Raw genomic sequence first — 25,667 nt, forward strand, 5'->3', positions numbered from 1 at the left:
TTGCTGTCATTATTTTTACTAAGTTGTCATTTGAATAAATACGACTCCTAGAACAGACAAATTATAGATATATTTTTTAAACTGGCTAAAATTATTTTTGCTAAAATAATGCGAAAAGTCTGTGGGATAATGCGCAACTTATTGATGGTTTTCAGCTCAGTCTCCGGCTCTTTGTTGTTGTTCTCACGCTAACATGCGAGATCCGAAGAACCGACTCCACTGCGCGGTCGCATTCCGCCCTGACTTCCCCTCCGCCAGTGGCCTGGTGCTTTGAGATGAGCAGAAGATGTCGGTTTCGGGGCTGAAAGCCGAGCTGAAGTTTCTGGAGTCGATTTTTGACCCAAATCACGAGCGGTTTCGAATAATAGACTGGAAACCCGACGAACTAAGTTGCCAATTCAACGTCACAAGAGAGAAGCTCCTGATCATCCATTGCAACATCACGGTGAGTTTGAGGCCAGGCTAGCGACCTGACTATCATCTGAAACCGAATCACTCCTCCGTACCAACCGTGTTTACAAACTGCGAGTTTAGTGTTCGTTTTTTTTTTATTTATTTAGTTTTTACATTTTGGGATATATAATGAAATTATTCGACGCATTGTAAGACGAAGATAATGCCGTGAAATAGTTGAATTCACTTTTTAAATGCACAGAATGCTACCAAAACGTTTAGTAGTAACGACGCTGCGGTAGCTTTTTTTTGCTAGCATATTAACTGAAAGTAACGCTAGCTTGCCTGTTAGCCAAAATAACTGCGTTACCATCTCAAATACAACACATTCCAACTATATCTTAATAGAAATTGATTTAGTTTGCTTGATAAATGGGTTACTTTTGTTACAAAACCCTCTCTCCTTGTAAGAAGATTTCGGAAAACATTTTTAACGAATACGTCGTAACCAGACGTAACGTCCAGAAGCGGTTTAATGGAATGTTGTTTTCTACCTTTCCAGTAATTAGACTGATCCTATTAGCCAACTTTTTGGCACGGCTATGTTACTTTAACACCATAACATTTTATGAAAACGATTAGATACCACACACACGTTTTATGAATTATTTTCTGGGTATATTTATTTGAGGACACAAAGAACGTGTTTCCTAGCACGTCACCAGTTATTATATCCAATTTCTCCGTATATTATTATGGTTTTTAGTCTTTTTCAAACTAAAAGCGCTTTAAATCCTGTAAGTGTAGATGACAGGTGTAAGAACTGGATGTCCCCGTTGTTACAGCATTTGTTTTTTTTGTATGCTTCAGGTAGCACAGATGAAGAAACTCGCTGACATCCTGACCACATCCTTGTTTCTCTGCACAAATACGCTCACGCAGTTCAGCTTTCACTGGGTTTTTGGGGGGAACACAGTCTTGTTTTGAGATCACAGGTAGATGCATCTCAATTTTGTAGTGTTGGTGCCCAATGGACTCGTTAAATAACGAGGCTATTGAAAGGAAAAGGTGGAGCTTTGGCTTGTGTTAGACCAGGTTTGCTGGGATATCCCAGAGGTAAATGTTTGCACAGTTGCATAACTATTACAGTTTCTTACTATAGTTGTTAACAATCGGATATGTTGGGGACAAAACTATATATATATAAACTTTTTTTTATTAACATTAAATTATTATTATTAAGACAATTGGATGCATAAAACTATATTTGGCACATTTATTTGTGTACCAGATAATTAAAACATTTAGAATTTAAAAACACAAGTGTGAATTAAACAAGATAAAACAAATGAAATACAAGAGATAAAATTAATTAAATTAGAAAAGAAAGGACATAACTAAATATTAAATTATAAACTGTCCAATTCTTCTAATTCAGAGCCACATTTTCTCTTTGCTGCTGCATAGAAAAATGAGTCTAAAGCAGCAAAAAACTAAATTTATTTCTGTTTTTAGATTAAAAAAAAGAGTTATTTAACTTTTTCAGGTAATAATAATAACAGATAATAATAATTTATTTAGTATGAAGACGAAGTGGGGTTAGCTGAGTGAACCGTTTTCATAATTATTGAAAACAAAAGATTCATATACCACTGAAAAATAACATGCAGAAATAGTTTAAAGTAAAAAAAAAAAAAAGATTAACTTTAAAAGTCTTATCCTTCTGGCTCCCTCCTGTTGTGAATATTTTATTCTGATTTTGCATGGAAACACACAGTGGAACTTCTAAAACCCACCATTTTAATGATTTTTATAATTAAAACCTTTCTGATTTGGCTGCAAGAGCCACAGGCTGAAGACCCTCAGTTTAATTCAAGTGTATCAGCTTCATAACTTTATTTAATTTTGACATTAACATCAGATATTAAAATTAAGACCTAATCAAGTTAGCCATACAAAAATAAATATAAAATAAGGAAAAAGCACATGTGGGTTTTTGGAATAACATTCATTAACATAATTTAGGATCTCAAGTACATTCAAAATATTAGTTTTATAGTCTCCCATATATGAGGAAATACTTCTTAATGACTAGCAAAACATCTTAATGACACTTTGAAATGTTTCATAATGCTCTGAGATTTAGTATAATCAGATTTATTAGTGTTAGCACACAGAGTAATGAGTCTATATTTAAAATGATCTGATATAAATAAAGCCAACTTTATTTATAATCACTTATAGAGCATTAAAACTGACCAAAGGGGTGAACAAATAATATTAAAACGTCAGAATAAAATGCATAAAAGCTATTACACATTAACCATTCTGGGTGTTTTTGGTTGATACTGATATTGGTTTTGTTTTAGGTTAAATTAGCTGATTTCAATCTCTTTCTGATTAAGTTCTTTGTTGCTTCCTAATGGTGAGCTCGCCACCCAAGCAGTTCTCAGCTGTGTTGATTCTGCACAAAGAGATATTACGATAATAGCTTTACTCTGCATTGTCCAGACCTAATGTTGTTCAAGGCTGTTTGTGTTGAACTGCTGAGATTTTTCTCAATCATTTGAGATGCTCAGTCGATAAAACCTTCAGTGATCTGATGTTTCTTCAGATTGGTTCCAGTTATGCTGTCAGAAGTGCTCCTCCATGATTCTGGCAACATTATTTTAACTGAGCCAGAAAAATATGACCAGTCTGCCTTTTAAGTCAAACTACGAACATTATTGGATCCCAAACAAGCAGCAAAATGTTTAAGATGTTTCTTTTCTTATGCTTTATGTAGTAAATGTACGTAAAACAGAAATGTAACTGTAATATTTTCTGTAATAATTGTGTGAGCCTTGATAACACTGTCATCATATTGACAAATCTGCAAGAATACTTAATGCATGGGGGTTTCCAAAAAAGGGGCTAACTCACTGAAGGCTGTTATTATTTTTCTAATTACAGGAAATTAAATTGTCACCAAAAATATGGAGACAAGCTCCCAAATTATTAAAAGCTGCCTGCCATTTTCACTGAATTTAATCGTTTTTGTTACAGGAGGCATGTTGTGACCTATTTCCGTCTCGTGTTTTCCTTTTCCGTTGATCATCAACAGTGCTTTGAACCACATACATGTAGAGCAAACGTGTGCGTAATTGTGAAAACTGCAGGCTGAATTCATGTTTGATGTGAGACTAAATAGATGGTAAGTTATACTCAAGTCTGAAAAGTAAGGCTCACTTTAAATTCAAGCTCTGGACTTGCAGATGTTGCAGACGTTGTTTGTGTTCAATTCTAAATTTATGATCCCCTAAGCTGAACAAAGTGCAACTTTAATTATCTTCATCTGTAATTTGATCATTTAACAGGCTTTGTCTGAAATATTTAAGCTGTAAAACTTTATCAGGCTGAAGTATTCACTTTAAGTTGATTTAGTCATTGTTCTACAACAGGGATGTCCAAAGTGTGGGCTGTGGGCCATCTGTGGCCCTTTAGATTACTTTTTAAAAGTCCTCACTGCAAGTTAAGAATGGCAACAATTTTGCCAACAAAACCAAAATCAATTCATGACCCAAAAAATCTTTGAATTGTCAGTTTTTCTTTTTATAAAAAATATTTGAGCCAATCAGAAAGCATAAATGGCAATATACAATTCTAGTTATGCATACAGCTATAAATACGCTTAATACTGATGAAATGATGCATAAAAAAAATTACAACGCACCAGTTCCAGCCATTTTTATTGCTGCTTTATCAACTGAAGGAAAAAAACAACAACTAAACAACAAACCCAACTCAGCTCCCCAAAGTCGACACAAAAAAAGCAAAAACCTTAGATATTTATACCCACATTCATAATCCATGCAGAAAATCTCAATTACAGGCACCGTCAGCTGGGCAAAACCTCCGAGTTTGAAAAATAGGAAAGAAAACATTCTTTGTTTTTACTTTTAACAAGACAACAGTCTGATGCCCTTCTTATGTTGTGGATCTATAATGATATTCAGATTTCACTAAAAAGCATGTTTATTATTGAACATGTAAAAGAAAAAGTTTAAATTTTGTGAATTGTGTGACCAGCCAGTAGTTTTGATTTGCCAGTTTTGGTACATATTTGGTCACCACTGTGTTAAACAGTTTAATTTCATCGGCTCTTTGAAACATTTGAGTTTTGAATTCTCCCCGAGGTCGCATCGGTCAGTTTCCTGTCAAACACAAAGCATTCAGGCACGCTGACTCAAGGTGAAACTCTGTTGAACAAATTAAACCTCAAAACAGTCATAGCTGTTGTTTTCGCCACATCATTCTGGTGTTTTGTTCAAAAATAACAGATCTTTTAAGCTTTGTTAAAAGATATATTTCAGATCAGAGTCTATTTTCAACTCTTGTAGCTCTGCAGTTTTTATCTCTTTTTATATTTAATCTGGATTAGACGTATAAATCGACATCGTTTATAACCATTGTAGCGTTGTTTCAGTGTTTAAGGTGACATCTTCACTTCCAGCCTGAAGCTTTTTCTCGCCCAGAGTAAACAGAAGTTTGCTGAAACTACAGATCTAATTGCAGCGTTGGAGCCTCTTGTCATTCATGCTGGAGGTGTTATTTCTCTGCATCACACAGAGGCTGAATCCTCTCGTTCAGTGGGCAGCCATGTGGGCTGGAACATTTGGTTTGAAATAAACCTTAACTAGTTTTATGTAAATGTCACCATCTCGACTTCAAACCACAATTTTTGGTCTCTGAAAAGCACACAATAAAATTTAAACTGGACAAAGAAGATCCATTAACAAAACAAAATAGAACAATTTATACACTATTTTATATCTGTATGATTTCCACGTTCATAGTTAATTCTCCAGCTTCGCTTTCTTGTGATTTAAGACTGTTACGGAAACGGTTTGAAAAATCCCCTGACATTATCTTCATTAGCATAAATAACCTAATAATAGCCTAGCATAATGTCCCCGATGCTATGCAGAGACTCAACTGGGCAATGATTAGTGCAACATCTCGATTCTTACTATGTTTTTGTTTGCAGTCAGAAGTCTCATTTTCTCATTTTTAAGTTTGAAAAAGAACAAAAATGACCCCTGAGGTTATAATTCTGACAAAATTAAGAGTGAAGACATGATTTGCTTTGTTTCTGTTGATTTTGACTCTGACTTGGGCAAAGAAATGGGACAGATTATGGCTCCTGATTTATTAAAACTGATCAATATCCTGCTGGTAGCTTTTATTTTTCAGTGACATTTAAACTAGGAATGCAACTAATAATTATTTTAGTAATCTGCTGGTATCTACTGCTTTTTCTATCTGATGCTTTTTGCTCTTTCTATTCAGTTTATTTTGTTCTTTTACTGTTGTCTATTATTTTATTTTATTTTATGTAAGGAAAGGTGCCTATAAGTAAAATATATTACTATTATTATTATTATTATTAATCTATCCATTATTATTATGTTTAATTGGATTTAAAAAATGACACAAACTGTCTTTTTTTAATTTAGGCTTTTTTTTATACAATATTAGAAATACATTCAACTGGATGATATCACTTTCCAGTTTGGGGTTTTGGTCTCCACTAGCCCTTTTTTTGAAGGACAATTTAGTTTACAAAGACTTCATAATTCACTTTTTTTAGTTGTTTTTGTTTTATTTATTTTGGATATTTAAAATGTCTTCCAGTTCCAGTGTTAAATGTTTGTTAGAATTTAAGGTTTATTGATGAGGAAGTGCTTTTGCATTGTTATATTGCTTTAAAATGGTCTTAAAGCAACAATATTAAAACAATAACTTCAGGGACAATTTATCATCCAGCAATGCTTAACGTAACAGAACAAGAATAAACTATTAATATTTTCAATCCCTTTGTGAAATGTCCAATAGCAGATGACTTTTTCAAACCTGAAAAGTCTGGAATTAAATGGCCAAAATTGTAAAATTCACATCAATAAAGGGGTGAAATGACCAACAGCCTCTAAATGTCCCTTACTGCCTCTCTTACAGGAATCGTATCCATCAACGTCTCCGATATGGTTTGTTGACTCTGATGATCCCAGCCTGGCTGAAGTACTGGAGCGCCTGGAGGATGTTAGGAAAGGCAGCACGTTGGTACGTTGCCTCCTGTCAGGCAAAACGAATTTCACATTTTCAACTGCAGTTTGGTTCACATTCATTCTGTGGAAAGGTACTAAGATCACAGCTTAGAGGGGTGGTGTTACGTAAAATTTACTTTTTTGATTTACGTCATATTATAAAGTTATTCCCTCATCAAAAGCATACCTGGAGTGTTGCCCTGATTCTTTCATGCATGTTTGAGAAATCCTTTGATCTCCATGGCAACCATTTACCTGTGCAAAACACCTGGGTGGACTTAGCCCCGCCTTCGAGGTGCAGCTCCTCCTCAGAACTGCAGTTTCCAAGCGTCAGAGTTTCCACATCACAGAGCACTCTTACCACATGATTCCTCCCACTCAACTCCTTCAGACTAGCCAGCAGCAATTGGCGCCTGGTTGCACTGCACACCTGCTGAGCTCATTATAGGAGCTGCTTCGCAGGGAAACGCTGGTGAAAACTTGGTAAAGGGTTAATAGAGGAGTGATGTGATCATCTGTGCATCATCCCAATTTAAACACTTGTTATTTATAAAGTTTCTTAAGATGACCTTTGTTGTGAATTGGCGCTTTATAAATCAATTGATTTCAATTATTTTCCATGTATTAATAGCCTGTTGTATTTTTTTACTTTCCAGCTTCTCCAGCAGTTGAAGCGGCTTATTTGTGATCTCTGTCGGCTTTACAATCTGCCACAACATCCAGATGTTGAAATGCTGGACCAGCCTCTACCTGCTTGCCCGATTACACAAGAGCGCAAGGTGGGCTCAGAAAACGAGAGCCGTGTTTGTCAAAATCAGAAATCCAGTTCGCTAACTCGCATTATTTTACTCTACAACAGCATGGGCCAACAGATGAGGTGACATCTGAAGAGGAAGAGGAGGAGGAAATGGGAGAGGTTCCTATAAACGCTCCTCACCAAATTCGCATTTTGAGACGCTGTCTTGCCCAGTTAATTAAATTTTCTAACTTAGTTTCATTGCTGTAATCTGTCGCAGCAGGACATAGATCTGGACCAAGACCTGGACCATTACGACATGAAAGAAGAGGAACCCCCAGAGGGCAAAAAGTCAGAAGATGACGGCATAGAGAAAGAAAACCTGGCCATCTTGGAAAAAATACGGAAAAATCAGAGACAAGATCACTTGAATGTAAGATCCTCGTCTGTCATTTTTACTTTATCAGAACAAAACCAGTAACTGGCTAAATGTACTCAGTTACATTATCTGAATATTTTATTTTATTTTTTTTTTAAATGTACTGGAGAAATTTTATTATAAATTATCACTACTCCCACTTGAGCAAAATTTCTGGATACTCGACCAAATGTGAGTAACTTCACTGAAAGGAGAATAATTATGTTTTAATCAAAAATTCACCAGACAAAAAAAACGCAATTCCTGTTAAAGTTTTATAATGAAAGAAATTTCTCTTTCGCCTGATTTTGTAGGGCTGGACAATATGGCTGAAAATCTCATCATGATACAAGCGTTACATATCAGTCGATAGCGATAATTATTGATGAAGGTTTTTTTTATTATTTTAGAATATATGAAATACTACCAAACTGGGGTGGTATGTGTGTGTGTGTGTGTGTGTGTGGGGGGGGGGGGGTTCCAGTTTTATCCACAGTTTTCATTCCACATCGTTGTTTATTTTTAAGCAGTTATGAAGCACAGTGCCAAAAACATTAAACTGCTGCTGTGGCAGTAACTCAGCAGGTTGTTGCTAGGCAACCACAGAAAGAGTGAGTTACTCTTTCTTGAGTGATTGCTTGTATTTAAGTAAAAACATGTCGAAGAGGTTCTACTCTTACTTGAGTACAGTTTTTGAATGATCTTCCCACCTCTAATAATAACTCTGATTGTACTCAGACATGGAAATCTCCTTTCTGGAGTTAATATCTAGGAACTGCATACCTGTCCATGTTGAAACCCTTTAATTAGATACTTAATTAAATTGCAGGGTGCCGTTTCTGGTTCAGTCCAAGCCTCGGATCGCTTAATGAAGGAACTCAGGGAGATCTACAGGTCGCAGAGTTACAAGACCGGTAAGCACGCCTATCATTCACTCACTGTAGCTTTTATTCTAACACATTGAAGAAGGTGAATAAGTTCCTTTCCTGCTTATTTCTCAGGTATTTATTCAGTCGAACTAGTCAATGACAGCCTTTATGAATGGCACGTCAAGTTAAGGAAGTAAGTTCTACCTTTGGCTTGAAACTGATCTGTCCCTGACAGGCTTGTCTAATCTGCTGGATCTGACTTGTGTTTCTGTTCAGGGTAGATCCAGATAGTCCATTGCATAGCGACTTACAGGTTTTAAAAGAAAAGGAGGGAGTGGACTTCATTCTGCTCAATTTCTCTTATAAAGTGAGTCAGGAGGAAACATTTGTACTTTTTTAGTGGGAGAACGGTGGAAATGTTTTCTCAAAACTGACCTTTTTCTCTGCTGCCTGACAGGATAATTTCCCTTTTGATCCTCCTTTTGTACGGGTTGTCTCTCCTGTGCTTTCTGGAGGGTAAGTTTACTGTCATAGTTATGCTGTTCATGCCTTGACAAAGTATTCATTAATTAAAAACATGAATGATGTTTGTTTTCAGCTATGTTCTAGGAGGAGGAGCGTTGTGCATGGAACTTCTCACAAAACAGGTATGGTCACAAGTCTCTTACCGTGTCTACAAGTTTCATCTCTGGTGGTTTGAGAGCTGCATTCATTTATTTATATGTGTGTGTGCTTTTAGGGCTGGAGCAGTGCCTATTCAATAGAATCTGTTATTATGCAGATAAATGCAACTCTGGTTAAAGGCAAAGCCAGGGTGCAGTTTGGAGCCAATAAGGTATGGTGTCATCATGATTCATTGTCCGAAAAACAAAGTTTTGGACCTTCAAGTTGTTTGTTTTTAAACAGTCAACATCCAGCATGTGGGGATTTAATTCAGTATGTTACATACATTCAAATTAAACCTAGTTATCAAACGATGCCTAGTTGTCTCTTAAAGAAACCCAGAGCCCAACAGAACGCCAGACCTCTTCTGTGGAGAGGAAATCGTAAAGCTAAGAGTTCAAATAACGGCAAATGATGCAGGTTAGAGAAGAAATTAGTGGAGCGAGGAAATGTGGTCAGTTTGTTCTCCAGCAGCAGACAAACATTCAAAACCTCATTCAACATAACCTGGGCTTTGTAAAAACAAATATTTTACCCACATTGTTTAAAAACATAATACTACAGACAGGATCAGTTTTAGAAATGTTTTCATCCACATGAACCCACAGAAATCTGCCACTGAGGGTTGTTTTAAACATGCCAAACCCATAGGGGGCAGTGTAGCACAAAGCTAAAACCTATGTTAGGGTGACCATATTTTCATTTGGGAAAACCGGGACACCTTTGAGCGGGGACAGGACATTTCCTCACTTTCTTAAAATATCCCGGGACAGGACGTGAAATACGGACATGTCCCGGGAAATACGGACGTTTGGTCACCCTACCTATGTCAGCCAATCAGATTGCTCCAGAACAACCACAGCTTCCAGTTAGGAATCAGACATGGCGTCAGGATGGTCATAGGTGTGGACAGAGAGATTAGTTGAATTGCAGCGTATTAAAATCTAAAATTAATAAATCACAACACAACGCCCTTTGGGAATCATGTTGAAGCAGTTATGGAATTTTTCTCAAATCTTATCTTATTAGATCTTATTAGAGCTGGACAATATGGCTGGAAAACATCACAATATCAGCGTTTCATATCGATAATTACTGATTAGAGTTTTTGTTTTTAATATCTGAAATGCTGCCACGCGGGTGGTGTGACCTTTCCGGTTGTATCCTCAGATTTTACTCCATTACGTTTTCTTTTTGAGCAACTTAAAACTGCTGCTGCGCAAATTACTGAACTGGTTGTTGCTAGGCAACCAAAGAGTGAGTGACTTTGCTTAGCTCACCATGAAAGGTTGAGCAACTGAAATGTTTCCTCCAACGCCTTCTTCCCCCAGAATGCCATGCGGTTCTGGACGCTCAGGGAAGTTATTGAATATTCTATCAGATGTATTGGCTATTGATACTGATCGCGTCTCTATCGCAATATATATTGTTAATGATTTATTTAAATAATCTATCAGTTTGCAATTATGTGGCAAAAGCAGGATGAACATGTAGGAGTTTTAATGTTTGTCATTTGTGTTTTAGAACCAGTACAATCTTGCCAGAGCACAACAGTCGTACAAATCGCTGGTGCAGATTCATGAAAAGAACGGTATGTTAACAAACACAACTAGAGTGTTAATCAGTTTTTAAAAACGTCCGCCACCAATCTTTTCTTTTATTTGTTGTTGTTCCAGGCTGGTACACACCACCTAAAGAGGACGGATAAGGAGCTGCCACCACTATGCACTGGGAACACGTCATCTTTGGGTCAACTTGTTTTATTCAGAATATTTTCCCTCTCTGACTTACTGGGAATATATCATCTATCTCACAGAAACCATCTCGCTGCCTCATTTGATAAGTATTCCCCTGGAAAAACTAAACTCTGGCTTTGTTTTGTTCCCTTCTCTCTTTCCCTCGGAGCTGCAGCGAGGAGGAGAAGGCGAGGCCATCGCTCGTCCCGTTTTCTAAATGTTCTTTCAAACTTTTGTGTTGGGGAGGAGAAAAAAAAGATTTTTCTTCCTTTAGATGTGAGGAAATACTTTTTGTTTAGCTGCTTTGGCGAAGTGGAGCCCCACAGTCAGTTTCCCTCTTGTCTAAATGACGTTTTTCGTTTTTTAAAAAAAGATCAAAACCGAAGCTCTTGAAGTGGCACTTCATTGCACCAGTTTTTAAATTAACTGTGATTTGATTACATTTTTTTTGTTTTTCTTTTCTTTTGGAAATTAACAGGTACATAAAGGCATATATTGTTTTTAGACATTGTGTGAAACCTTTTTTGTTGTTGTTATTTGAACATCCTAGACAATAAAAGCTGTTGGGAGTGTATCTTAAAGCCGAGAAGAACTGCTCCACTTTTCAAAATGTATGAAGTGTAGAATAAAAAAAGCTCCAGTGTTTCTGAATGATGATCAGCTGAATAGGAAGATTACATGTGATGAGAAGATATTTTACGTTTTGCCTTGTTTCTGTTCTCGCCCCTCAAACTGCTGGTGGACGTTTCATTTCTTCAGCTCAGAATTGGCAGCATGTTTTCATTCACATCTTTTTCTTTGACCTGGAATCGACTCTGTGTAGAAAACTGAAGATTTTTTTTTTTTTTTTTTCCTCCCAACAAAGTGTGGCTATTAAATGAGTCCACCAAATATCTTATAAAATATCAATGTTTAAAGTCAACCAAAACCTTTTAATCTCTTTCGTTTTACTCTTCTGCTGCCAGAAGAGTAAAACGAAACAGAAAGTTCCTCCATAAATCACCAAATAAGCTATTCTAGATCAGTTTTTACCTAAATATTCATAGTAAACAAAGCATTTTGTTTACATTTCTTAGTGATGTTTGACTTATGTGTTGTTGGTAAAAGCAGAAAGTGGGCATTAAATGCTTAAATCTGACATTTAATCACAGAAACCTCGACTTATCCTCTATTTAAACATATTTTAGCTCTTATTGCTGTTTGAGGCTGTTGACTTTTATACAGTCTAACAGATTGTACTCAGATTAAACCATAAAAACTCAGTGAACTTTCAAGTGCACTGACCGTCTTCAGAAATGGAAAAACAATTCACGAAATCTAAAATTGGACCATTTATTACCAGTTTCTTCTGATCTTTTTATTACTTTTTCTATTAAAACATCTGTTTCCTGTTTAATAGCCACACCTTGTCAGTCAGTTTCAGCTTTTCTGTTTCCAGAATCCTCCAGAATGTTACATAAAATGTTTCCTTTATAGTACAATTAGAGAGGGATTGGTAATCTGACATAAATCTAAAAATCTTGATGAAATTCAAACATTTTGCCCTCCTGTAATGCGCACTGTAACTCAATCTGATGGTTCTTTTGCAGTTTATTTGCCAATACTGTCTGCAAAAGTATGTCTTAAAGGCAACTCAGGTAATCAGCGACTCTTATGTAAAGGTTCGTGCATATTTGTGTTGGGTTATCTGGTTTTCTGGCTGAACAAAAAGAAACTAAATATTTTTAGAAAAAAGTTTATTTTCGTCTTTAATTCAGTTGAAGACGCTGACGGAAGGAGCGTGGGGATTTCTGTAGCATGACGTACCTCTTCTTCGATATCCACTGTAATATTTGCTTTGTTTACTCCCAGTTTTTGTGCAATCAAATGTTTCCAGGTCGTTTGCATAGCTGGTCTTGGAGAACCAATATAGGAACATGCGAGGTTCATATTTTCAGGTCGGAGAGACAAAAAAAAAAGAAAATATAAAAAATCTCGCTCCATATCCTGTTGTTGCATTTGTTTAGGGAGAGTTTTTCACCGTGATATTCACACCATGAATAGTTTTTGCATTTTTACCAACAACTTTAGCTGCAAAGTCTCCATTCATCTGGGAGAGTGCCTCCTAAAAAAAGCCGAAACGCTGATCACAGGAAATATCACAGGAGGCTGACGGACAAGAAGTGACCACTTCTCCACTCGTCCCGACCTGGAATGTGTGTTCGGAAACATCCGTTTTCTCTCGATTGTCGTTGAATTTTTAATTTGTTTGAATCGCCAACAGAGAGACGATTGAATTTTGCTTTTGGCTCGCCCCACTTTCTGTTTATTTTTCAGTTTCCATTTGAAAATATTTTGACCGTGTACAGCAATTTGTAAACTTGCATCAAGTTTATGAATAAAGAATTTTAAAATATTTGATGTTTTGTTTTTAAAATTTAAGTCCAGATAAATTAGAACTACATTTAATAGAAATATACATATATCCAGTTAGCTAAGCATCATCAGTACATCAATATTTTTTAGACTGTATGAAAAAAGTTTAGTTAGATTCTCTTTGCATTTGTTTGATCATTTAAAATGTGTAGCAAAAAAACTTTTAGGAGTAAACACTTTTTTCCACAGGACTATAATTGTGTATTTAAATGCACAAGAAAAAACTAATTAGCAAAAACGACAAGCCTCAGAAATTGCTCAGTTTTATATTTTAACATTTCTGACACCCTTAATACTCAAGATTAAAAGTAAATAAATGTGAAAAAATAAAAGTAAGGAAAATATAAGTTATGAGATTTTTTAAAACTATATGTTTAAATATTTTTTTATGGTTTCCATTAAACATTGTCCTAAAAGTCATTTATGGATTTCCCCCCCCGCACCTCCCCAAAAAAAAATCACTTTTTTTTTTTTTTTGCCAAAAGATGATTTAGGCCAAACAAATTACCTTTCAGAAAAAAAAAAAAATCAATTTAATTTTTAATATTTAAAACTTTGTCATTGAGGATTGGAGGCAAATTTCTGTGAGGCTTTACAAGCTGGATTTTTAAAACAAGATCGCATAAAGAGACAAAAATAATAAATTTTTATATTCAGGTGAATCGCCAGTATTTTCATTATATAATAAATATTTTTTTAAGAAAATTAAAATTAATGAAATTTTTTTTTTTAAATCAGCTGTGGTGGCGTAGGGGTTAGCGCGACCCACATTTGGAGGCCTTGAGTCCTCGATGCGGCCACCGCGGGTTCGATTCCCGGACCCGACCGACATTTGCCGCATGTCTTCCCCCCTCTCTTCCTCCCCCTTTCCTGTCAGCCTACTGTCATATAAGGGACAATAGAGCCCACAAAAGATCCCCTGGAGGCGAAAAAATAAAAAGTCAGCTGTTATAAGTGAAAAAGACCAAAACAGGCTGCAACAAGAACTATTTAATTTCTATCAGGGTAAGACCAAATAATACAAAAGTAATACACAAAAATGTTATTCCTCGTTTACGTCACTTATGGAGACACAGCCTCCTCAAACATTTATTTCATCTAAATACAGCATGTTCCTACTGAATGTGGCAAATATTTACCACATGATATATTCAGGACTACCTATGATAGAATACATGATAATACATTTCATACAACATACAGTGCAGTAAAGGTGGGAAACATGGAAAATGGCTTCCAGAGGCTTTGATACTGTGACACGAAATGCAGTGACATCTGTCCAAGGACCAGCAGCTACTGGAAAACAATAAATTCACATCTAATCCCAGGAACTGCATATGTCTGTGCAATGTTTTACATTTACTGTACAGGAGGGAAGAAAAGCAGATGTGTAGTGTCCTTTACAGTAATAACTACTTTATGAGCCTCTGCTGGTGAAAAAAAGTTGCAAAATCAATAATCAAGCCTGTTTTGTGTTTCATAATATAATAAAGCCAGGTACTTCAAAAGAAGCCAGTTTGTGCTGAACCTGACCAGATCCTGTCGATTATATAAGGACGTATTGCTTCACTGTAATTTCAACACAGGAAACCCAGCACAAACATTTAATTAAAGCTGCAGTATTTAACATATATATAGTTGTTTTTTTTTTTTACATATTTGTTAAAAATGCCACCAAGTCTTGACAGTATGAATAAGAGATAATCTGTGAAAACATCAAACTCCTCCACCTCCTCAATTAGATCCTTTACTATCCAACGAAACGGACAAATACAACCAATCAGAGCAAGGAAGCGGAGTTCAGCGCTGTCAATCATGCTTGTATACTGGCTCTTAAATGTCCCAATGGTGGAGAAACAACTCATTGTTACCGGGAAACCGTTTTTCTGCAGAGAGGATGATTGACAGCGCTAAGACCCGCCTCCTAACTGACTGGTTGTTTCTAGTTAGCACTAGTAGAACACAAAGATCAATTTTTTCAACAAATATGTGAAAAAAAAAATTGTTTTTTTTTAAATAAAAGTAACATACTGCAGGTTTAAATGAAAAACCAACTTTCAAATAGTTACAGTTTGAGCAACACTTCACCACAGCCATGTGCTTCAGTCTCGACCTCACGTTACCCGAAATACACAGGAAAAACAGGGGTGGATACAAAACCAAAACAAGAAAAGTAAAAACAGAGCTTATTAAAAACCACATCATCACAACGGGACAAGACGACCCACAGATTTTTGAAATAATGACCATTTAGTTATACATCTTCACAGCTTTGTCAAGCGAAATACTTTATTTTACTGTAATAACCGTCTACTGAATGCTGAGGAAGTTCTCAAAAGCAAAACAAAAAAAATTACACTACCGTTGTTTGAAATTTTCTGGCTGAAAAATTAACCAAATCTCACACCTTGTCTTCAGTCTTAAGTGGAAATAATTGACTTTCAATTTAATATTCTATCTTATTTTACATTATTTCATGGAATAACACCAACAGCCACAAGATGACGCACTAATGTAAGGCCTGACGTTCACACGCATCCACATGTAGGGGGTTAATGGAAGAATATGCCAAAGAGGGGAGGGAAACATCCACCACTGAGCACCTACAACAAATATTACCATAATTTACCATTTTTGTGTCTTTTTTTAACTGTAGTTTTGGTTTCTTCCATTCTTTTCCTGTACAACATTGATTTGGAATGTTTATCCAATAAAAACCCTAAACACTGAACCAAAATCAGCCTGCTCAACACATTTATAACCAAACACTCCAATATGGGTAAGCTGGGGTAATAAAACAACAAAATAAATCCAAAAAGCTTGATGTTTTACAGGCTTAAAAATGGCTATCGCACCTTACCTGAGAATGTAGAAGACATTGAATAATCTTAAAACAAAACAGGTCCCAGAACAACAAACTTGATTAAACAGAAGAGGGTAAATTAATTGGCAACATTGGTAAAGATGTGAAGGCCTTCAAATAAATCAAGTTTTCAATATGTTAGAAATCTAACCTTCAACATGATTACTGTTCAGTGGGGAAAATAAAATAATGTTAAGAAATAAATGGTTGTATTAAAGACGCACTGCTTTAATTCTTTAACTGGAACCATTTGATTTGTTCACATTTGTGTTTCCGTTGCAAATGTGCCCCAAACTTTGTCGATCTTTCGCTCATGTCAAAAAAATTTTAAATTTTGCAGCTGCTGTGTTTCCATTAAATAAGAAACGCAATTAAAATCACGAGTGAATCCATTTGTTTATGCAATAAATGATTTAAAAACATGCTGTGCCCTTGTTCTTCTTCCACTTCCTGTCGTCTTCTTTGTCATTTCTGCCAGAAGTAACATTCCGTTGTTGATCACATGACTTGTCTCGTGTGATGCGAAATTCTATCCTTTCAACCTTATATCAAAAAACATACGTTTTTTTTTAAAAATGCCTTTTTTCCATTATGCATAATTATTTCCATAATTCCAATCTGTGCGATCACATCGTCAATGGAAAAGCAGCTAGCGTGGCTAACTCCAAATCAATTTTTTTTAACTGATAAACTGTCTAAAAATGTTATTTAATTTTTTATTATTATATTTTTGTGCTAATTTTGACATTATATGTAAATTGGTTTAGTAAAGCCTGAAAATTTTCTCTCTAAATTGGTGAATAATTTCTGTCTACGTCGTCTTGGCAGAACCTTTTTCTTGCCTTGTGCCCAATATCTGTTGTTTTACCGGTTAGAAATTTAACAATTACTTCCTAACATTTAGGGGTTTTTTTTACATCAAATAAATACACTCAAAATAAAGTTTGGGTTGAATTTTTCTCTTGTGGGATGATTCTTCTGCAATGACAGATGCATTTATAACAAGGTTTTAACACATCTTTACCAGAGGTGACAACATATTTGTCTGAATCCAGTGAACATTTCATAATATTTGACCAAAAAAAATTCCTCATGATTAAACTGTAGCTTCAGCTGTAGACTTGATGTTATAGCTAGCAGATTAGCCTAGCATAGCGGCAAAATGAGAAGGTAGAACAATGACTTTGACTCCTGAAAAACTTACCACATTAGACCCTAAAATCCTGTTTTAAGATGCAATAAACAGAATTAGGGTTGATTGTAACACCTTTTTTGCATTCAAAAAGAGTCAGATATAATTTTATACTGCTAGTTAGCTTATATAGCTTGGTAGCTGTATAAGCTAACTAGCCAGCTTATATACCAAGCTAGCTAGCTAGCAGTATAATGGCTAGTAGCAAGCTAAGAAGCTATCTAAACAGTTAGGGAGCCATTATATCATACAAGTGCTAGCAGCTAGCTAGCTAGGAAGCTGCTAATGAATGTTTACACTTTTCCAAAACTAGTCCTCAAATTAGAGATTTTTCTAACAAGTTCTCTTAATATTTTGATGGTAGCCAATGAGTATTAGCTGAGAAACTAGCTGCTACTCATTGTAGCAACACAAAGACGATTCAAAATCAAGCAGGAAATGTCAGTTTGTGAGTTTGAGTGCTGCAACACATGATGGGACCTGAATGAATTAAATAAACACCTCAGGGGATATCTTTAAGCCATGTCAGCCTGGAGGAAATCAACACACATGCTGAGCAGCAAAACAATAACAGCAATTTGTTGATCTAAGAGTGAACTTTCTAAAAACTTTTAAATTTGCCTAAAAGTACGTTTCTGTCTCCTTTTTCCCTACCTTAAAATGAGCCTGTCCTGCATTAAAATGAAGGGCACCTAATTCTTAGTTGTGTTCATAATTGTTCCTTTTTAAGCTCTCCCTCTCCACTCCTCCGGCCGGCCCGTCTGTCCTACATTGGGTCGTCATAGTTGTAGGTGGGAGCCGCTGAGTACTGGTTCTGCTGCATGGCTCCCTGTGCAGCTCCCATCGCCGCCTGCTGGGCGGCTTGCTGGACGTGCGGGTTCTTCCAGGCCCCCGTGGCCCACTCCTCCTGGGCTTTACCCAGACTCCCACCGCTGCCACGGTAGAGGCTGTGGACCTGGAAAAAGGAGAGCACGAAAATTAATCACTGCCTAAACTAGAGCTGAAACGATTATTCAGATTAATCGTGATTAATTGATAATTGAAAAACTTGTTAACTAATTTGGTAAGTGATTAATCGTTAAGTGGAGTTTAAAGACACAAAAAAGGAAATTTGCTGAAAAAAAAAACACACTCAGAGCAGTAATTAAGCCAAAATTATACAAAAAATAAATAACCATTATACTAAGCAGGGATGAAAAAATTAATCCGATTAACTGTGATTAATTGTTAACTAATTTAGCAATTGTTAACTGAAGTATAGACTCAAAACAAGGCCATTTTCTGAAAAAAATAACATATTCATTGCAGTAATCAAAACAAAATTGTACAAAAATTTATACACATTTTGCTTTTATGTAGGGCTAAGTCGATTAATCGATGATTGAAATTTCTCTTAGCTAATGTAGTAATTGATTATATTGTTAACTGGAGCATAGATTCAAAACAAAGCATTTTTGGTAAAAAAAACAAAAAAAAACAAACCATGATCACAGCAGTTATCAAGCCAAAACTGCAATAAATATACAAGATTAAAACAGAAAATCTAATCTTCTGCAGAAAGAGACTAAAGAATAAAAAGTACAAAATCCACAGCTCTAAACGATTCTGGTAAAAGAATAAAAGATAAATTAACCACTACTTAACTGAAATTGGACCTCTTTTTAAAATCAAAACAAACTGTGCACAAATAATATACAATAAATCAAATTTAAGGGCCGCGACTGAAAGGCAAAACCCAACTCAGATCAAGAAACACTTCATGAAGGAAAGCGTAATGATCACCTTGGTAAGGGCAACGAATGAGAGAACAGCCACGGCAGTGAACATGACGGTGGGAATCAGCATCACCACAGCTGAGCCAATGTTGGTGCTAAAGAAGGTGATGGTGGCCAGCCAGCCGCTGAGGAGAACCACAATCAGATCCAGAGTCACATGACAGTAGCGAAAAATCATGGCATGTATGACAAGCAGCGCTTTTATCTAACGACTCAGTTTAACATCTCTATACATCACACCCAAAAGAACCTGAGAAGAATAATTTACCAAAGAAATTCAACATTTAAAGGGGACATATTTAGTACAATTTATATTTTGCATGTTTTTGTATTTCCATTTGGATTTCTGCTGCTTCTAGCAGTGCTTTTAAAACCACCTGGCCATTTTTTGGCAATAAGTTCATGTTTTTTAGTGTCTGCAAAATTAGCTGTTTAAAAAACCTTTGGAAACTGCTGCCTCGCAAAGCCCAGCCCGTTACCTAGTAACCAAAACGGAGCTCTGGCACGTTTGGTCAGCTGGTTTTACCGTTGTATGCGCTGTACAATGGCTGCTGGAGAAGACAAGTGTTTTATTGTCGTTCAGAAGCGACTTGCTGCATTCTTGTTGGTTGTGCAGGAGGCTCTACTTCTGCTTTTCAAACATGTACTGCTGAGTCTTCGCAGCCATTTTCACATGTGAGTGTAAACGTTGAGTTGGAAGGAGTGACCAGAAGCAGTTTATTTGAATTTAAAGTGACAAGATGCCCTAAAACAGCTACCCTACTCAGGGAAGCACAATAAGTCACCTTCAAATTAACCTGGTCAGGTTGAAACATAAAAGTATAACAATAATTAAATGCATTTTGGTTTTGGTTTATACTTACTAGTGCACACTCTGGCTTGATTAACCCAAAGCTGCATGATTAGAACCTGAATGACGTCAAGCAGGTTAGAACAAGGTTCTGGTCAGCAGTAAAAGCTGATGACCAAACCTGCAGGAACTCCTTTAGGGTTGCTAGGTAACTGTGCTGGGCTAGGCTGGGCTAGGCTAGGCAGCCTAGCCCATGGGTATTGTGCCATGAAATGGGTATTCATGGCACAATACCCATGAAACGTGACTTTACAATCAACTCATTTTCCAGATAACAAAAAACATAAACTTATTGCCACAAAATGGCCTTGTGTTTTTTTTTTAAGCGCTTGTGCTGTTCATAGAAGCAGTTGGAATTATCAAAACATTAAAAAAATTTATATTTATCAAGAAATTTTATATTTTCAAAACTGCTTCTTTTTTTGCCTTAGGTCAGACTATCTTTGTCTGGTATTAAAATTTGCATCCAGACCTGAAACATTTAAGTGAGTCAAGAAGAAACGAAGTGAAAATAGAAGAAATCTGCACTGAAGTGAATACTTTTTCATTGCAATGTACAGTGTAAAAGTCAATAAAACGCTGACAGCTCTTACCAAACCCCCCAACCTGGGATGCCAACAGACTGGATGATACTTATCACCACCTGAGCCATGAAGACGAAAAAGAAAGCCATGAAGTTGAAAGAGCTGTCGGTCCTGCAGAGAGACAATGATTGACAGAATAAATGATTCAGCTGAAACTATTTAAAACTGAGTATGCATGCTGAAAGAGAGGCATGCTTACTTAAATGCCTTGTAGATGGGCCTGAACCAGCACACGTAGGAACATGGAGTGAAGAGTATGAGCCACAGGAAGGCCATGCCAAAGTTGGTTGCTCCTCCACCTCCGCACATCCAGGCCAGGCAGCCTATCAGGTTAACGGCTAGCGTGGCAGCGTTCACTGTCAGCATCCCAGAAACACAGAGCAGCAAAACCCTTCAGCTGGTTCATCGTGCAGCAGGATTTAATCACCGTGGATTCCTTTAAAGCTCTCTGGATCATTCTGTCTCTGCTGCTAGTTTATGTTAAATAAGTGTGGGAAAACTTGAGCTAACTGGAACTGCTAGTCTTCGCTGGAGTGGATGTAGCTGTGAATTTACCTTAAGTTTAGAGCCAAGAGAGTCTCAAAATCTCCAGGCTTCAGTGAGGATTTTAAATGTTAAAGTTCATGGCCATTTACTTAGAAAAAATACAGTTTGCTAAAATATTTGAAGGGAAGATGGCAGCAGGATTTACAAATATACTCCCGGTAAAGCTTGACCAAGAACTCTTCTGAATACCAAAGGACACCAGAGTCAAATGTGGGCCAGCTGTCTAACAGCTTTGGTGAAATTGGGTCATGCACACAAGGAGACATTGTTGTGATAAGGGGGTTGGGTCAACATTTCTCAACATTTTCAGAACAGTATGCTTCACAGACACCACATCCATTTTTCCTTGACCTTTGTCAGGTTGGACCATATTGTGAATTTTGGACAATTGAGGTCAGATTTGTCGGATTTTAGAACCTGATTGAAGTCCAGACTTGATTTTATTCTGATAAATATAAAACTTTCTTCTGAACATCCTTTTTCTTTTCAATTTTAAGTAACAGTTTTGGAGCTGTCCAAACAGGTTGGAACTCAGCTTGGGTTGCTAAGTGACGGGCTGAGCTTGGCTGGGGTTGCTAGGTAACGGGCAGTGCCTGCTGATTTGGGACCTTATATTCAGAACGTTTTTGAAACAGCTCATTTTCCAGGCCCCAAAAAATATTCACTCATTGCCAAAAAATGGCTGCCTGGTTTTTTAAGCACTTGGGCCGTTTGTAGAAGCAGTAGAAATACAAATGGAAGTACAGAAAAAACATGCAAAATGTGGATTTTTCATAAAAGGTCCCCTTTACAACCAAACAACAAATCTTTTTTCCCAGATAAACTGTATATTGTTCCTTAAAATTTGCTTAATTCTGCAGTATTTGACTTCACGCTGTCTCAGTGCTGCCCTCTTTGGGTTGAATGGTGGCTACTGCAGTTGTAATTTTCCTACTGGTTCCAACGTTAAAGCTTGATTATTTTTACTGAGTGCAGTGCTTAGGAAAAGAGAGGGTGCTGAGGCAGAACTCGCTGTTCACTCCATCAGGAAGGTTAGTGCAGAGCGATTGGTGCTTCAGGTGTTTTCACTGAAAAAAGTTTCTAGACCTCAGGTGTGAAACTCCAGGCCTCCAGGGCTGCTGTCCTGCAGGTTTTAGATGTGCCACAGGTACAAAATGAGCAAGTTTCACATAATAGATTCCCTTTAAACTACAAACATGTTGGTTCTATTCACTAATTAAACAACTTCTGCCAATGAGTTGGATTTATTTAGACGTATCCGAGGGAATGGGGCTTAATGTGAATGCACATGAATTGATTAAATGTTTTCTTAAATCTTCTTCTTTTTTTTTCATGTGTTGGCTTTAATGTCTTAATTTCTGTTTTGCTTTCTTGTTGGGTTGGGTTGATTTGTTTTAGTGCTTTGGCCAACTGTGTTGTTTATAAATAAATAAAATTGTATTGTAAATAGCATTGTATCGAGGTTTGTTTTTATGTCCACTTCACATCAATGCCACTATTTTGTGTTGGTTTATCAGATAAAGTAAAATAAAAAATTAATTGCACTTTGTGGTTTTAATGTGGAAAAATGCACATGAAATATTTTTTGGGACACTTTAGAAAATCATACATAATTGATTAATAATTAATATATGATTGTTAATAAAGATAAGCAAAATCAAAATTTTCAACAACAAAAACTCAGAGATATTTACCATTTTACCTGAATGCAGTATCTTTAAGATAAATGCCAATTGTCGTTTTAATAAATTCCTCCAATTTCTTATTTTATCTTTTTAGACAAAAAAATAAAGAAACAGAACACATGTCACTTAACCTATTAAATCAGTTAAGTTATTATTTTTATATTTATCAATGTAATTTTTGGTAAACAACATAACATGGCATAAAGAAACAACCATAATACAGTTTAACTTTGTGACTGGCCTGAAGGCAGTGAGGCAAACTGATGCTTTTGTAAACAACAGAGAGCAAAATATTCACTATTCTTCCCATGCAGGTTCACTCACAGATCCAGAGGTAGTAGAGCCTCTTGCACATGGAGCGCTGTTGATCTGGGATTTCATTGAAGTCCTGGTAAAAACATGGCTTGAGGGGGATGAATCTTGGCAAGGGAGGGAAGTTGTTTTCTGGCATTTAAAGGAAATGTAACCATGAATCACTAATGAATGAATGAATCCCATTTATTTTTTTAAATAAATGGGAAATGCTTTGGGTATCTGAGTGACTCAAAAGTAGTAAATCTTACCAGCCATAATCACTGTTCTGTGTTTTCCTCCACTTTCCAAACAGATGCAGAAACGTCAATCTGAGCGGCCGTCAGAACTAAAACTGTAGAAGAAGAGTTGCATTAACATCACCGAGACTACAGAGGCCACAGCTTCTTTCCTGTCCATCAAAATGTTAATTATTGTAACGATTTGACTGCAAAGAAGAAAAGAAAGAAAGAAAAAATGGCACTAAACTGACTGAAACTCTTAGCTTTATTTCTGTTTGAATATACAGAAATACAGAGTTGGTTGGAACTAGTTATATTTATTCAATTACATTTACACGAGTAACATTTTTGGGGAAAAAATACTTTAAAAAAATACTTCTAAGAGTATTTTTACTATGCTGTACTTCTTATTTTTACTTAATTTTATTATGAAGTATTTATTCTCGTTTGAGTAAAATTTCTGGATTTTCTACCCACTGAATGAAAAACAAAGATGTTTTATCCAAAAACTCACCAGGCACAGACACACATCCTGCAGTTTTTCTTAAAGTTTCATAGGTTTTATATTGAAAGAACATTATTTGGAAACATTTTCCAAATCAGATTTTATTTTTGCAACTTATATGAATTGTTGTCACTTTGGTTTTAAAATACCAACATTTCCACTTAACTTTATGTGTTATTTTGTTTGATTATTTACGTATTTTTTTATATTAAATGACTGATAATTTGATCAGCTACTCAGCACGTGAGTAGGCTTTTTACCAAATACGTTTTTACTCTTAGAGTAACTTCTTGAATGACTGCTTTGTACTTTTACTTGAGTAAAAATATGTTGAAGTAGTACTACTCTTACTTGGGTGCAATTTTTGAATACTCTGCCCAAATCGAGAAACATTTTGTGGACATTTATTACAGCTATGTTTAGCTGAATGTAAGGCACAGTATGGCCTTGTGCGGATGCTTTAAATGCACATAAACCAGAATAGGTTCGTATAGAATCCACTATATTTATCACAGATGAGTGATACACTTTATATAATTGCTGATAATAAACCCCTGATATTATTTTACTGTTAGTAACAATCGTTGACTGTGCATTTGTGATTCAAGTATGAAGGACACATTCATCCGCGACAGACAAACAGCTTAATCTGTCACAAAACGTCCTGCTTAATGGTGATTTTATTAAATATTTTTGCCATCATGATGTAAAATGTGAAATATTTCAGCGGGTGGCGGTGATGCAGCAGCAGGACGCGGTGCATCGTGATCACAGCGGATACAGGAGCGTCCTTCAGCCTGTGTGAGTCACGGTGCCTCGGTGATGCTGCTAATGCTGCTGCTGCTTCTTCATCCTCATCATCCAGACGAAGCGCAGTTCCAGCAGTAAACTGCCTACACATCTCCAGGGTTTTCACCCAGCAGCCACAATCCGCTTCATCTCATCAAACTGTTTTTCCTTCCGCCCTCTCTGCAAGCTAATGAATGAAAAAGACATTGATTTAAAACGTCTTACCTCCCGTTTACAATCCACGAATAATGCTATAATCCTCCTTTTTCTTTAAATTGCATCCTATGATTCTTTTTCTCCCCTCCGATATCACGCGCTGCTGAAAGGAGGAATTTGCCGTTTAGAAAAACATATATAGGATATATGGAGGCCGTTATTCCTCAAATGATGGGGCTGGGAGTCAGGAGGGGTCACGTGACGTGTGGTCTTTTTCTTTTTTTTAAACGAGCTCCCCCCCCTCCCTATCCTGTCTTTCTTGCGTTGTACCCCGACGAGACGGGATTTGCTGCTGCCCACATGACCAATCAGAAAGTAGGAATGTTCGTCCAAGCCCCACCCCTTTTAGATTTCTAAATGTTGAAAACAAGACTCTGCTCTGATTGGTTACCAATCCGGAAGCTACTTCCGAATTGATTTAAAAAAAATTAAAATCTAATTATTATTTATTAACAGCATATAACAAATATGGCATCGACATCAAATGTATTCAAACCTGAAAACGTCAAAATGCTGCTTCCAAACAAATATAAGAGGAAAATAATTTTTAAGTTTCCAAATTTCTAAATGTCAAAAATGTCTCTAAGGTTAATTTGGGATTCTAAATGATTAAGTTATCTGAATGTAATAATCAATACAAAATGACTCCAACACGGTCATTGCTAAAGAGCACTTCTAATTTATCACACTTCTAATTTATGACAAATTGAGTGAAATGTTCCCAGCAAGGACCGAACAAACATTTTATCACTGTTTGTTTATAAACACTGTTTGTTTGCGCAAGACTTTTAGTTGTAAGTTCTTAAAATGATATCG

General features: G+C 36.3%; 2 protein-coding genes across 3 annotated transcripts; one reads left to right on the plus strand and one right to left on the minus strand.

Annotated features, from left to right (window-relative positions):
• Positions 1-182: 182 nt before the first annotated feature.
• On the plus strand, positions 183-13,293 carry LOC122835600 (ubiquitin-conjugating enzyme E2 Q2-like). 2 transcript variants are annotated; one of them, XM_044124768.1, is made up of 13 exons: positions 183-445; positions 6,388-6,492; positions 7,133-7,255; positions 7,336-7,392; positions 7,496-7,645; positions 8,460-8,544; positions 8,632-8,692; positions 8,776-8,866; positions 8,957-9,015; positions 9,098-9,146; positions 9,239-9,334; positions 10,687-10,753; positions 10,839-13,293. In XM_044124768.1, the coding sequence occupies exons 1-13, from the start codon at positions 287-289 to the stop codon at positions 10,868-10,870; spliced, it is 1,134 nt and encodes a 377-aa protein (XP_043980703.1). In that variant the 5' UTR covers positions 183-286; the 3' UTR covers positions 10,871-13,293. The 2 variants fall into 2 exon arrangements, with proteins under 2 accessions (XP_043980703.1, XP_043980702.1); XM_044124767.1 differs by having other exon boundaries at positions 184-445; positions 7,493-7,645.
• Positions 13,294-14,288: 995 nt separating this feature from the next.
• Positions 14,289-25,079, minus strand: scamp5a (secretory carrier membrane protein 5a). Its single transcript, XM_044125356.1, has 7 exons — positions 24,861-25,079; positions 23,372-23,454; positions 23,133-23,252; positions 20,777-20,933; positions 20,587-20,688; positions 19,151-19,268; positions 14,289-18,323 (listed from the first exon to the last, which is right to left on the minus strand). The coding sequence occupies exons 2-7, from the start codon at positions 23,376-23,378 to the stop codon at positions 18,135-18,137; spliced, it is 693 nt and encodes a 230-aa protein (XP_043981291.1). The 5' UTR covers positions 23,379-23,454; positions 24,861-25,079; the 3' UTR covers positions 14,289-18,134.
• Positions 25,080-25,667: the final 588 nt, after the last annotated feature.

The sequence above is a fragment of the Gambusia affinis genome, linkage group LG08 (assembly GCF_019740435.1).
Source record: "Gambusia affinis linkage group LG08, SWU_Gaff_1.0, whole genome shotgun sequence".
Lineage (NCBI taxonomy): Eukaryota > Metazoa > Chordata > Actinopteri > Cyprinodontiformes > Poeciliidae > Gambusia > Gambusia affinis.